Source organism: Plasmodium gonderi (genome assembly GCF_002157705.1).
Source record: "Plasmodium gonderi DNA, contig: Chr07, whole genome shotgun sequence".
In the NCBI taxonomy this organism is placed as follows: domain Eukaryota; phylum Apicomplexa; class Aconoidasida; order Haemosporida; family Plasmodiidae; genus Plasmodium; species Plasmodium gonderi.
Genome location: NW_021628932.1, coordinates 916520 through 932160, shown reverse-complemented (window position 1 = coordinate 932160; position 15641 = coordinate 916520). Strand labels below are relative to the sequence as shown.

General features: G+C 29.9%; 3 protein-coding genes across 3 annotated transcripts; 2 read left to right on the top strand and 1 right to left on the bottom strand.

The window, feature by feature from the left end:
* Window positions 1-1792: 1792 nt before the first annotated feature.
* On the top strand, window positions 1793-10138 carry PGO_071900 (hypothetical protein, conserved; the record flags this gene model as incomplete). The annotated part of the gene is made up of 6 exons (XM_028687063.1): window positions 1793-5543; window positions 5784-8498; window positions 8620-8692; window positions 9009-9178; window positions 9413-9530; window positions 9847-10138. 6 exons carry the CDS (start codon window positions 1793-1795, stop codon window positions 10136-10138), a joined length of 7119 nt encoding a protein of 2372 aa, XP_028542864.1.
* PGO_071890 (hypothetical protein, conserved) lies at window positions 10135-11856 on the bottom strand (the record flags this gene model as incomplete). Its single annotated transcript, XM_028687062.1, has 5 exons — window positions 10135-10171; window positions 10559-10599; window positions 10841-11022; window positions 11233-11307; window positions 11532-11856. The coding sequence occupies 5 exons, from the start codon at window positions 11854-11856 to the stop codon at window positions 10135-10137; spliced, it is 660 nt and encodes a 219-aa protein (XP_028542863.1).
* Window positions 11857-13631: 1775 nt separating this feature from the next.
* On the top strand, window positions 13632-15485 carry PGO_071880 (ubiquitin-conjugating enzyme E2; the record flags this gene model as incomplete). Its single annotated transcript, XM_028687061.1, has 6 exons — window positions 13632-13674; window positions 13906-14013; window positions 14335-14427; window positions 14618-14662; window positions 14947-15083; window positions 15420-15485. The coding sequence occupies 6 exons, from the start codon at window positions 13632-13634 to the stop codon at window positions 15483-15485; spliced, it is 492 nt and encodes a 163-aa protein (XP_028542862.1).
* Between the last annotated feature and the right edge of the window lie 156 nt (window positions 15486-15641).

Genomic DNA, 15641 nt, shown 5'->3' with positions numbered 1-15641 from the left:
TGCTTATATATATATATATATATATATATATATATATATATATATATTTACATATGCACATGCATATATATACTAACTTGTGTGTAATTTTAGAAAGATATTGGTTAAATTCCTTTACACATGTAAATGAGAGGATGATTTTCATGTGAGTCTATTATTACACCCACTTGTTGTATATGTGGAGAACTGCACATAACATTTTCGACATTTACACATATGGATCAACAAATGAGTGAAGATTTGAATTTATACTTTCCAGGTATTTCGAGAGGAGAAATACCTGAGTTATGCTGCAGTTCCATTTTTATATCTCTTTGAGTTAGGGGAGGATGGTAAGAAAAAAAAAAAAAAAAAAAAAAAAAAAATCGTTCCAATTTTTGTGAAGTTTGGAACTATTGGTCCCTCATTAATGTTGAGAAGTATATATAATGGTGAAGTGCATGGAATGTGTGGTGAGGTGGCAAAACACAAAAAAAAATAAAATAAAATAAATAAAAAATAAGATAAAATAAATTAAATTAAGAAATGTGGGGAAATACAACGACAAAAAGGCAAACAAAAAAAAAAAAAAAAAAAATAGAGATATCACATTAACCCTCCTCCTAAAAACCACGTGCATAATATTGGAGAACATATATTATTTGCACTTCCCCTTATTTTTCTCTATTTTTTACTGGAATGGAGAGAAAAACTAACAATTGAAGATGCATTAGTAAAGTCTACCACCACCATCCTTCTTCTCAGGTGATTGATTATAAAAGTTGTATTATTCTCATATTGCTATAATTTGATAATTTTTGTGCAGCCAAAATTTGGCTCTACCCCTTTCTGCACAGAATACAATTGATATGGATGGATATTCTTTTTTTTTTTTTTTTTTTTTTTTTTTTTTTTTAGGATAGTGAGGGGACCCTTTATTTTTCATTGTTCCGTTTTTTTTTTTTTTTTTTTTTCCTTTTTTACCACATTTTAGAGATAAAAATGCGGGGTTAATTTAGAAGTTTCCTGTTTGCATTTCATTACCTAACATCTTTTTCTATTCACGTTTGGAAAGATTTTTTTTTTTTTTTTTTTTATAAAACCCCCCATTTTAGTTGTCAAAACAGTGTTACTTTTTTATTTTACTTTTTGGGAACTCGAAGTAAAATAAAACAAGATATATATATATATATATATATATGCATAGAGCTATTTTATTTTATTTCATTTATTTTATTTCATTTATTTTATTTCATTTGTTTTGTTGTATTTTGCTTTGTTTCACTTCCGTTCATTTTTTGTGCCTGCTTAGTTGTAGGGACAACTCCTTTTTTGAACATTTCACCAGCAGTATTCCAAATTTTAAAATTCCTGAAGAATTTTTTTTTTTGTCACGAAATATGTTTTCATCATTTAGTTCTCGTTCAGAATCGGCAGAAAATTGTCTTAAAGCACTGCCTTTTTTTTTTTTTTTCCCAGAAAAATTGGAACTTGTTCCATATGTAGTTTTCACAATAATGAAATTATGTTTTTGTTTTATACACACGTTTGTTCATACAAAAACCTGGACTTGTTACCTGAAAATAATAAAAAAAATAAAAATAATAATAACATATTTTAATTTTTAATTAAAAGATTTATTGTTATATTTATTATTTGCATGTTCTATATATTAGCATATATGTTACACAACCCAAATATTATTACTTCTACAAAGATTTGTCTAGAATTTTATCAATACGAGGTTAAGGAGGCATCCTTTTTTTTTTTTTTTTTTTTTTTTTTTTAATATATAGCCCGATTGGAATACAAAATGGAAACTCAAAATCCAAGAACAAAAAGTGAATATTTTGAAAATTTGCTGCAACAGTTAAAGAATAAAAAAGATGGAATAGTGAAAAATGATGTAATAAATAATATAGAATATTACATAGGAATATTAGTAAATATAAATTTAAAAAATGTATATAACAAAAATTACAAATTGGTATACATAGTTTTGGAAATTTTAATGAAAAATAAATTGAGTGTAGAACCCATGATTCTAGACAAAATATTGTGCTTCCTAAATTTGAAGCATATATTACGGAAAGATAATCAAGTTAAAATTAAAAATATTAACAATATTTTGCTACTCATTAATCAATATGGCAGAAACAATCTCAACATGAACAATTTATTTAATATCCTATTTGATACAATCCATTTGCTACTGGAAATCCTTTCCGAAAAGAACATGTACGCCCGTGCCCCTCGTGTAGACTATACTTTGGAAGATGTGGAAGATGTGGGAGAAGTGGAGGAAGTGGAGGAAGTGGAGGAAGTGGAGGAAGTAGAAGAAGTGGACGGAGAAGCTTCACCAGTTGACAAGCGTGTCGAGACACTCTCCAAATCACAGCGGAAGAGAAAGAGAAAAAATGCAAATGTGGAGAAGGCAGAATTAAAGAAGCCTAGGGAGAAGGAGGAGACCCTCCAATTCCATAAAAGAAGAAAAAAGGTAGATGACAAAGAACCAGAGACTCAGTTCAAAAGTGACAAGTACAAAAGTGACAAGTACAAAAGTGACAAGTACAAATGTGACAAGTACAAAAGTGACAAGTACAAATGTGACAAGTACAAATGTGACAAGTACAAATGTGACAAGTACAAATGTGACAAGTACAAAAGTGTAATTCGAATGAACGATTACATTGTTAATATAAACTGTCTGTTTAGTCTCTGTTTTAAAAACTATAAGCCCATGACCAATGATATAAAAATATATGCATTATACAATAACATATTTGGATTATGTTCCTATGTGTATGATTATATTGCATATGTAGAAGAGTTATCACTGCAGAGAAGTAGCAATTATAGAAGTAGTGGTCAACATAGTAGCAGTTATGAAGCAGGGAAAAGGGGTCATGAGGTTGTCATTGAAAATTTACATATTTTGAAAAGAAATTTAAAGACATTTATTACAATCAATGTAGAAAATATAAACAGATCACATTTTAAAAGTGTTTACACATGGTATATAAATAGTGCACAAGAATTAAAAATGAATTATTCATCTTTCCATTTTACGGAAAATGAAAAAATTCTTGAAACAATATATATCATATTAAATAAGATATCTAATGAAAACCCAACTTTTCTCTTTGATCAACATAGTGATAAATTTATTAGCTCATTATTAAATATAAATAAAAGTAAAAAAGATAAATTAATTTATTTTTTTAAAGATGATATTTCTTTAAATAAGAAGTATCCCTTTTTAAGTATTGCCAAAATTAGAGGATCTATAAAAACATTGAATATAATAATAAAATTCCTTTTCTTAAAACATAGTACTTATAACTTCTCTCATTTGCAAACTTATTTTATGTTATTTATGTTGATTCCACATTTCCAGTTAACTTTTTACAATAAATGTGTAAAACATGAGTACGCTAAATTGTTTCATTTCACTGAACCAAGGGAAGGTGAAAGAAAAACAAAAAAAAAAAATTTACATAAAAATGGAGAATCTCTACATATCACACAATATTCTCAAGAAGAAATAGATTCAGATGAAGATCTATCTATCGAAGGTTTTTCATCACACAACGCAAATAAGGTTGAGAAATCCATTGCAGAATCACTTGGAGGATCTGATAAACAACTGCATACACAATTGAGTATTCACAAAACACCATTATTATATTTTAAGAACGCCCAGGTTAGAGTCTCAAATTCAAATTGCTACTTCGAGGAGGATCTTGATTTGAATATCTTCAAGGAGACACATACCAATATTCATGTACTGGTAGAATATTCGAAACTAGTTTACAAAATTTTACATTATTTAAATTGTAGAAGTAGTATAAGGAAAGACACCTTTCTGTTTATTAACATGACTTACTTTGTAAAGTACATATTTGATTGCTTAACGAATGCTTATTTTTCAAATCGAGGGGGAAAAACAAAAAATGCTCTTCGACAGTGTAAGCCGAGTGGTAACAGAAGGAGTGGTAGTAGTAGTAGTTCTACTACTTCTAATGCATCTACTGCTTCCAATGCATCTACTGCTTCCAATGCATCTACTGCTTCCAATGCATCTACTGCTTCCAATGCATCTACTGCTTCCAATGCATCTACTGCTTCCAGTGCATCTACTGCTTCCAACGCTTCTACTTCTTCTAGTAGTAGCTGTGCTGGCCTGCACAAAGAAAGAACTGGTTTTCAAGGCTTGAAAGTCTGCAGGCACAAAAAAATGTACATAAGTGGAAAACCACATTTGCAACTGTTTGATGAGAATCTGAAAAAGGTGTTCAGCACTCTCCAAAGAAGGAAAAATAAGCAACTGTTAAAGGAAATAGGTGGAAATGACAATGAGTGTGTCAGTACAGGAGGGGAAGGGCACGAGGTGACGAATCTGCAGTTACTGTCGAAGAAAGGAGGAAATAATAAAAAAAAAAACAGAAATAAAAACCTGATGATATATCTGAATTATTTAATATATGTGAATCAAATGAATCTGATAAATGTAATAAATTTTGATATAAGTCCTAGAACAATTATTTTTTCAACTATATTTAATTTTGCAAAAAAAATAAATGTAAATGTGCAGTACAGTAATACCAGAAATTTAAATATTTTTAAATTTTATCATATACAGAATTTTAGTAGCTATACAGTAAAAAATATTTTAAACAAATATGTAGAAATATTTGGATTCACAAGTTTTTTAAAATTTCTTCACTACTACATAAATGGACAATTTAACACACATAGTGAATACTCAAGGAATGTTAGTTTTTTATTGAATTCAGTTTTGATTAACATATTTGAACAAACCATGATAAAATGGATAGATCAGTTAACAAATATATTAGATTATTTTATCAAAATGTATGAATACCACATATCAAAATTGGATATTCTACTGAAAGGAATGGTAAACCCTTTGGTGAAGCAAGGTCAGAAATCATACGTGAATGGAACTAGTACTCACGTTTCTGGCAGTGAATATAATAACACTTTGAGAATCCAAAATTTTGAGAAAGATTTTGCTCTTCACATGAAACAAAGAGGAGATACCTCAATGTATCATCAGACAACCAATTACATGACAATCATTTTAAATATAGAAACGCTGGAATACATTATTTGCTGCCTTTTAAAATCTATTCATAAGAATAATATAACCTATATTTTGTTAACATATATTAAACAAATTGTACTTTTACATTTGAGAAAGGAAAAAAATGAAATTTTTTTCTATGAAAAAGTCCAGAAGAATAATTTTTTCAAAACAAAATTTTCTCATTTTTCGCATAGCCTTTATGTCTACTATTTTTTTAATTATACTATATCTAGAGTCACTATATATGCCATATTGAACAAGCAAATAAAGTGTGACGTGAAATCTACGTTCATTGCTGATATAGTTACAATTATGGAATCTGGTTTCTCCGACATTGAAATTATGTATGACTTATGTGTTAAGGAAAAATCCATGCACGTGTTTTTAGATCTATTACAAATTGTCTTGCAGACATTTTCTTTTTACATGTACTTTGTGGAACTGAACTTTATAGGTGAGTCCTTCCCCTATCCAGCTTGGAGATCTAAAGAGATGAGAGTTCTCTTTCTGGACTTTCTGGCAAATTGGATTTTTCCATGCTTCACTTTTGTCCCACCTTTACCCTAAACCTTGAACCAAGAACCAAACTTCTACTCAATTTCTACCCAACTTCTATTCAATTTCTACCCAACTTCTACCCAACTTCTACCCAACTTCTACCCCATTTAACACATCCACCTTTCCATCCCTGCAGACCTGACGAAACTAACCACGTACCTCAAGACATTTCTCCATCTTTTGAAAAAGAATGCCTTAGAAGACTACTCATACCCAATAAAAAAGAAAATATGTAAGATGATTGCAAACTTGTTCATATACAACAGAACATTCCTTGTGAGGACATTTAAGAAAGAAGAAAATATGTTAGAAGATATGTACATAGAATTTACAAAAATTTTATTTCTAGACATTGATATTATAAAAAATAAACAGAATTATAATTTCCTTTTTGATTTTTATTTTTTCATAAAGAAAACAAAAAAATTACAAAGTTTTTTCATGGAATTATTTTCACTTCATTTTATTATAATTTTGAATAATTTCGACAAAGATGTGCATCACACAGAATTGACAAAAGCAAACGATGACATCTACAATTCTACAAAATTTGCAAAAGAATCATATACGTATTTGTCTTCCCACGTATGTGCATTAGTTAAAAGGAACAAAACCCTTTTTAATGAAAAAAAAAACAAATGGTATGAAATATTCAACTTAAAGAAAAAATACATGTGTCATAATAAATCATACATTTTCAGCAGTTCAACGCAAGATTTCACAGATAATAAAATGATGAGTATATTTTCAGAGAGTAGAAAAAGTGATCAGCTTATCAGATTCATAGCTGCTCAAAAATTCACCGAAGACATAACAGCAAGCACTGTAGCAAATGCAGATATATGTGTTTTGAGCAACCTTCTAGCCTTGTTCAGTGGGGTCGAAAATATACAGGACAATTTGTACACACTCATTTGCAAAATATCTGGAAATTTTTCGAATTACAATATTTACTATGAGCACATTTTGATTAATCTTTTGTTTTCCTTTTGTAATAATATATCCCAACCACAAAAAGCAAAATCCAATTTGAGTTTGAAAAATTTTTTATTTTTTATAAAATTATCATACCAGGTTCTTCAAAGGCAAAAGGAATACATGAACAACGGAATTTTTATAACGAATAAAAATATACTTGTTTTGAAACTCATTTTTCACATTTTCTTCATTTATATAAATATGTGGACTCTTCATTCCTTCACAGTTGAAGTAACACATCAGAAGGAGGAAATTGAGAAATGTGCAAAACATACCCAAAATAACATTCAACCTGTTTCAAATAACAGAAAACATGACTACGAACCCTTGAAGCAAAGTGAAATAAGAAAACATAGAATCTTTAAAGGAAAAAATCAAAAGATGAAAAATTGCTTTATTTTTTTTATAAAATATTTCATGCTTATGCATGAATTGGTTGTATTAAAAGAGGGGTGTGATGAAGGAGAAAATGCAAATTCAGCCATAGGTGATGACTACTGGGAGTGCTTGACGAATCATATGCAACACAAGACCAATAGGAGTGGTAACAATGAAGAGATGCAAAATGGGTGCCACGACGAGAGTGGAAATAGCGACATCAGTTATTTACTGGAAAAGTTGAAAAGCTTTGTGCACAAAATTTTAAGCACTGGCAGAAGCGGTCGAAGTGGTAGTGATGGTCGAAGTGGTAGTGATGGTCGAAGTGATAGTGATGGTCGAAGTGGTAGTGATGGTGGTAGTTGTAATGCCACAGTAAGCATGAACGCACTATTTCTGGACATGATCGAATATGTTTTTATATCTTTTCTCCTTAAGCAAAAATTCTGGGAAGAAATAAACGGAAAAACTGTTTTCAAAGTGATTAATGCATTTAAAGATATGAACGTACAGGTGGAGGACACCTTGCGAACAGTTAACAAGAACTATACGACGTTTGTATATAGCATATTGGTTTTGAAAATTTTTAATATTAAGGTGATAAAATCGGAGAAGGAGATAAAAGAGGAAAAAGTGATGATAACGAGGAACGCTGGAGAGAAATCCGAAGACGATTATGGGGAGGAAGGTGCTGACACGAACGAACTTCTAAACAGTAAGAGTGAATTCCATGTGAAGGAAGAAGAAGCACAGAATGGAGAAGGTGCTTGGGATGATGAGGCTGCTGGTGAGAATGGAGAAGCTGCTTTGTCTGAGGAGGACACAAGGAAAATATTTTCTGTGGAGAAGAAAAACAAAAAGCTAGGTAAGAATATAAAGAAGATGAATAAGAAGATAACCATGGATAAAGAAAACTTGACTCGATTTTTCAAATTGTTCCTATCATCACTCAACTTAAAGAAAGAGAAGGTTTATAACTTCGAAGAGAAAGGAAGAAATTCAAGTTGTGTACTATTTTACAATATTATATATCACTGTAATAATATAATGGTTGAATGCAATCAAGAAAAAGCTGTTTTTATTTGTTTAAAATATCAAAATGTTATTAAAAATATTTGCACATTGTTTAATTATGGAATTGGCGAAGTAAACCAAGTCTTAGAATATGTGCAAAATGAAATGAACAAAATATACGTCCAAGAAGAAATAAAAAATTGCTTATACTATTACAATATGCACATAATAACATTAATATACTTAATTTCGAACAGTAACAAATTTTGTTCAGAAATAATACATCAGAGTAGAAACCCCAATGATACTTCTTCCTTTATCACCTTATACCTTTACCTTATGAAATATGTACACACTTATTTGGATAATAGTCAGAATCTCAAAAGTACTTCATCCTGTCTTTATCTCATGCTGCATCTGGTGTATAAGTTATCACAGCTCTTCGTTTTTTTCTTCACTCGTTTCAAGAGTAAAGCCAGAGGTGCGCGCATGCATGTGTGTTTTTATGTGTTCGCTATTATGGTTATAGGTACATTTTTAACCTACGTAACTTATTTGCATATTCACAACATATACATCTTGTGAATTCCACATTTATGCAGACGGAAGCTACTTCATCCTTCTAGGATTCGTAAGCAATTATTGCAACTTTCTAGTTAAGACGATGGATTTATTGTAATGGAGAGAGGGAAAACATTAGCATGTCGTGCGAGCAGAGTCCCCATGTTAATATGTCTGCGTGCACGTTTGGCAGTGTGTGACGCGTTTAACATATGAATATGCACATGAATATGCACATGAATATGTACATGAATATGTACATGAATATGTACAAGAATATGCACAAGAATATGTACATGAATATGCACAAGAATATGTACACAAATATGCACACGAATATGCACACGAATATGCACACGAATATGCACACAAATATGCACACAAATATGCACATGTTTACACACCTTTGACCACCTCCCCTTCCCCAAAGAAAACATCTTATACAAAGCAGCAACGACAGTGATCAGCCCAAACCAGAAAAAACATTTATAACACATTTCTACATCCTAAATAACTGTGGACTATTCGAGAGGAAGAAGTTTTACTTGTATCTGCTTAGTCATCAACTCTTTGTTCTATTGTATGAATTCTTCAACATACGTAAGTGCAAACGGAAAAAATGGAAAAAACGGAAAAAACGAAAAAAGCAAGAAAGCGAAAAAAACGAGAAAAAAAAAAAAAAAAAAAAAGTAGCAAATGCCGGAATTCCTGTTTATCCCACATTAGCCCAATACTAAATCATAAGAAAGAAATAAAAAAAAAAAATAAAATAAAATATGTTCCTAACATCATAAATGTACATTCACCATAACGATGTTCTTTTTCCCTTTGCAGAGAAAAATGAACTCATGATGAAATCCAAAAGAACGATAAATGAAGTAATCAAAAAAGGTGGATATGCAATGGACTTTTTGTGTTCATATTTGGACTCAATTTTTTATCTTGACAGCAGGTAGAGATTTGTTATCAGCGATGACATTGCTATGTACATATGTGAAGTTATATATATGTTTGTACATACAAGCATGTGGATTAAGAACTTAACACAATATATCAACCCATATGTGTATCCACTATTGGCAAAAATGTGTGGATAGCAACATGGAAAGTGTGTATCAGTATCATTTTACTTTTCTTTTGTTTTTGCATATTGTGTACCTATCACATATCACAACTTGTTATCCATTCGTTTGTTTTCCCCACTCATACATACATGCATACATACACACATACATGGATACATGCACACACCTGTTGCTCTCATGCAGAATAAACAAATTGTTACTCAGGAACGCAAACTTCCTCATGATGTTTCTACGAACTAATCGAAACAACCTTAATTTATCCACAATAGCCTTTCCCATAGTTATAAAAATTGTAGATATTTATGAATTCATTTCCAAGAAAAGTACAATGGATGAGGAAGAATATGAAGAAAAAAAAATTCTCAAAAACATTTTTCAAACAACTGTATCCTTGCTTCAACATAGTTCTGTTCAATTTTGCTATTTATCCCTCACAGATAGAAAAAAAGAAATTTTTAATGCACTATCCAGCTAGCTTTTTTCCCGAAAAAATAAAACATTGCCTGACCTGTTCATGCGAAAGAAAAAAAAAAAAAAAAAAAAAATAAAAATAATAATATAAACTCATATGTACGTATTAAGCGGAGATGCGTTTATTTATTCTTCACATATGGTTTAAAGATGTTTGTTTTTGTATTTTTCATTTTTCGTTTTCAATTTTTCGTTTTTTATTTTTCGCTTTTCATTTTTCACTTTTCATAATTCACTTTTCATAATTCGCTTTTCATAATTCGCTTTTCATAATTCGCTTTTCATAATTCGCTTTTCATAATTCGCTTTTCATAATTCGCTTTTCATAATTCGCTTTTCATAATTCGCTTTTCATTTTTCTCTTTTCATTTTTCTCTTTTCATTTTTCGTTTTTCGTGATTCGTTTTTCATTTTTTGCTTTAACTGGATGAATATCCACGGGACTCTTCGCTCGACTGAATTTTTCTACAAAGAAATGGAAAAAGACAAATATGCAACCACGCCGTTTAAGCACAACAACTGTTGTCCTTATGTACCGAACCCCCTCTCCCCCCTCCGTTGTTATCTGTCAATCAGCCATTTGGCAAATACAGATATCTCTAATATGCAATATTGTTTTTTAATAAAATGAACAAACGTAAAGGGGGTTTGAAAGAGAATTTCCTTCGTAATTTGCTTGGTAATTTTCTTTCAAATTTTTCCTTACAACAAGTATCGCGTTTTCAAGTAACACGTTTGTGTGACAATCGAAAAAGGCAATGTCCCCAATGACATGGTCAAATTTTATTTTGTTGTCTCTTTTGCTTTTTATAAAAATCTCAATTCTGGATTTTTCTTCATACAGTTGCGACATTTTTTTGTGCATTATGTTTCCCCTTTTGATTTTTCCTAATAAATCGGATGGCAAAAAAAAAAAAAAAAAAAAAAAAAAAAAAAAAAAATGATCAAGTTTCGAAATTTGGCCAAGCTCCAATGCTAACATGTGCAATCGTAATAGATAAAAACAAAAGCCCCTCATTTTTGGAAGTACCAAACGACAGGGCTCAAAAACGTACAAAAACAGAACAACACACGAGCAGAGGTGCACACAAAAAAAACCTGTGTATTTTTTAACAAAGTTATCGATTTTCTCCTCAACGAGTCTCTTTCTCAAATTCAGTTCCCGTAAAATATCTGTAAAATTGTAGAGGGTGAGACAAAAAAGTTACGTTTGATGTTTTTCTTTTTTTTTCATTTTAGATTATATAGGTATATAAGGAAGAAATATTTTTTCAAATAAATGACTTAAACTCATTTATCATTCAAATGCATTTTCCCCCTCTTTGTGTAATTAGAGTAGAAAGAAAAAAAAAAAAAAAAAAAAAAAAAAAAAAAAAAAAACTAAAACGCAGTTCTACTTTTTTTCTTCACATTTTTTTGGTATCCATTTTTTAATACACATATGTCAGTGTTATTAGTTTTGGGTTGAACACAGTAAGGTAAATAGTATTTTATATAATTAATATTATTCAACTTTTGGTAATTATTTTTCATGTGCATTATAATTTTTTTTTGTTTATCAAGCAAATTTTCTTCGTAAGTACTTAATCCTCCTTCTTTCTTCCTCTGTGTCATTAGAATGTTATAATTAACATCACATAACAAATGTTTTCTTTCGTTATACTGCTTTTGTAATTCCTCCAATATGAATTTCATGTCAAAGTGTTCACTGAAGAAGTTCATTTTCTTTGTTATTACCTCACTCTGTAGTATTCCTTTTGTAAGTAACATTTTATCAACCTTTACAATGTTACATTTTGATGTGTCTTTCTTTGCATCGTTTACACAACTCATTTGTCTTTTATCAGATTTATCATAATAATTCCTCTTTTTTTTTTTTTTTTTTATTCTGTTCAGACATGTGTCTCTTTATCTGGATTTAATTTTTCCAATAGAAACGTTCATCAAAAATGGGGACTCAGCGTAGGGGTAAAAAAAAAAATAAATAAAAAAATAAAATAAAATAAAAATAATAAAAATAATAATAAATAAAATAAACTGAGAAATTAAAAAAGTATTCTTTTTGAAGGCACAAAAATTTGTGGTGAATGCAGAAACATCAGTTTGTATAGATGGGAGCATAAAATCAATGATCAAAGAAAAACATCCGTCTTATGTTCAAAAACATGATCTATCATTATATTAACATCTTATCACCTATTTATGTGATCTGCAACCAATAGTAACCCTTTTGTACGTTTTTCCAGATAATATGTTTTAGAAAGTATAAATAATTCCCTTGCATCACATATATTTACAAACATGTGTGGATGTGCAAACGGAGGGAAGAAGCATGCGTAAAAATAAATCATCCATATGTGATAAGTCTCATGCCACCTAGGTAGAAAATCGTTATATATATTAATACCTGCATGACGTTTGTGTATTTTATATGTACATATATATATGTAGTATTTCTCTGAAAAGTAAAAGAAAAAAAAAAAGTGTAATTTTTTTTTTTTTTTTTTTTTTTTTTCTTTTACACAATAAAATTTAAAGAACACAGGAGAACGACTCACATTTTACCGTCATTATAGTTATGTTAAAGTTTAATAGTAAAAAAAAAAAAAAAAAAAAAAAAAAAAAAAATGTGAGAACAAATTGTAGAAACCTGTGCGATTGATTCTTGTATAATGTGATAGTAAAATTAGGTAAATCTTAAATTGTTCAAGAAACATAGAAGAATGTGAAGAATAAAAAATAAGGTAAATGTATAGCAAACGAACCGTAAGCGATACATAAACGTGTCGTAAAAGTACCGTTAAAAGTATGGGTAAAAATAAATTGGCTTTATAATGCAACCCCTACACACAAAATATTTGCAATTGCCTACCCCACCTACCCCCATTTCTTTTTCTCTTCCACTTCCTTTTCTCAAAAAAAAATTTAAAAGTTTCAGAAGAAAAATGTAATGCAGATTCTGATGGTACTATATTTTGTTCACGTAACCTTTATATGTATACCAAAACATTTTTTACCTGCACACGAGCACATTTAATTAATGTACACAAAAAAAAAAAAAAAAAAAAAAAAAAAATACATTAATAACACCTTGCCCAATAGCATACATTTTATTTATTTCTCTTCTACAATTTTACATCCATTTTTACGTTGGCTAGAAAAGAAAAAAAAAAACTCTAACAGATCAGTGGGGGCATAATATATAAAAAAAAAAAAAAAAAAAGATAAGAGAATATAATAGAATAAGAAAAAGAAAAAAAAAAAAAATAGCACAGGGCATTTATTACTTAAGCAGCATTTTTAAAGAATAAATGTTTTAAGTTAAAATATATACCTAACACGAATTCATACATATAGATATAACACTCTCGTTCGCTATCCCCTTATCTCTATCTTCATCTCTCTTTCTCTTTCTCCTTTTTTTTTTTTTTTTTTTTTCTATTTGTTATAGCTAATATGCTAATCCGTTTATGTGAAATTTAAATTTAAGAAAAAAAATGACAAACATAGCTAGGGAGCTCCTGAAGAAGCAATTTATAGGTACACATGTCCTACATGATAATTTTTGTTTACTTGTTGTTGCTGTTGTCATGTGGGTTTCACTTTCACGAGAGAGTTATGACATAAGGAATGCACATCAGTGGGAATAACAGAACATCCAACTTGTGTGTACACTTGTACACATTCGATAAATATGTGAATACAAGTGCAAATGAGTGAACATACACATATGCACACTTACACACGTTCCCACACAATTTCTGACAACAGAACTTTCGCGAGATCACAACGCTGGTTTTTCTGTTGGACTTGTTGACGACTCAAACTTCTTCGAATGGAACGTATGCTTTGAAGGACCAAAAAATACTTTATATGAAGGTTAACATGAAAAACAGTTACTCGTGTTTAAGCATCCTTTTTTTTCTTTTTTAAATTTATTTCTTTTCTTCCTTTTTAAATTTCTTTCTTTTTTTCTTTTTTAAATTTATTTCTTTTCTTCTTTTTTAAATTTATTTCTTTTCTTCTTTTTTAAATTTATTTCTTTTCTTCTTTTTTAAATTTATTTCTTTTCTTCTTTTTTAAATTTATTCCTTACATGTACACATGGAAAGATGTGCATAAGAAACACATTCAAATTATGTTCACCCATTCCTTTTATATATACGCAATTTTTTTTTTTTTTTTTTTTTTTTTTAATAGGAGGTATATACAATGCCACTCTTTCATTTCCCTCGGATTTCCCAAATCAACCACCTCAAATGAAATTCACCCAAGAAATGTGGCATCCAAATGGTTTTTTTTTTTTTTTTTTTTTTATTTTAACGCTTTGCTGAGAAGTATTTTCTCCATATCAGCAGCACATTATTTTTTTATACATGTATTTTGGTTACATTTGTTCATTTTTACAACTCCAGATTTGTTCAAGTGTTCATTTTTTTTTTTTTTATTTCTTTATTTCTCTGTGTTGTGTGTATCGTTTCAGTTTTCCCGGATGGGAAAGTCTGCATAAGTATATTACACCCACCAGGTAAGTGAAAATATAAAAAAAAACACATCAAAATAAAAGGAAAAAGTGAATAAAAAAAATTCAATTGTAACATATGGGAAAAGGGTTATATGTGTATAAGTATTTTTTCTAACATGTGTGGGTGTTTTTTTTTTTTTTTTTAATTTCATTAGTTTCATTTCTTTGTTCTCATTTTTTAATTTCATTGATTTCATTTCTTTGTTCTCATTTTTTCTCATTTTTTCTCATTTTTTCTTCTTTTTTTTTTTTTTTTTTTTTTCCTGCACCTGGACAATCAAACACAGGTGTGGATATATACAACGAGCAAGAAAAGCCAGAAGAACGGTGGAGACCCATCTGGTCAGTCGAAGGAATTTTGGTTAGTGTAATTTCAATGTTAAATGAACCCAACTTGGAATCCCCTGCCAATGTAGATGCTGCGGTATAGTTGCTTTATATGAATTCGATTTTACTTCTCTGCACTATCTCATTTAGTCACTTTTGTTTTTCTGTTTTCTTTTCTCTTTTTTTTTTTATTATTTTTCTCGTTCCACACATGAGATGTGTTACACTCCCTGAATTACTTCCTCTGAAGCATGTGCATTGCCATAAATTCTCCTGCCTCTGTAAATGTGCAAACGTTTGCATGTATTGCTTCATTTAGTCTTGTTGCAAAAAGCACTGGCTTTCATACACACATTGGTTTATCCATTCCTGTTTGACAGACCAAATGACACACGTTCATATATCCGCACCACCACCACCACCGTTTTATTAGGTTCAAATAAAAAACAATCTGAACGAATACAAAAAAAAAGTTCGCGCTTTAGCTAGAATGTGCTAATAAAGGTAAATATTCAATGACCCAGTAAGGAGAAGGAGAAAGTTACGTCTTAGGATTAACATTTAATAATGAAGATATGTGGTACGAGTCATCCGGTACTTACCTACATTTTTTTTTTGCATTGTGCATGATAAAATGGTTAACAAAAGCTGAGAG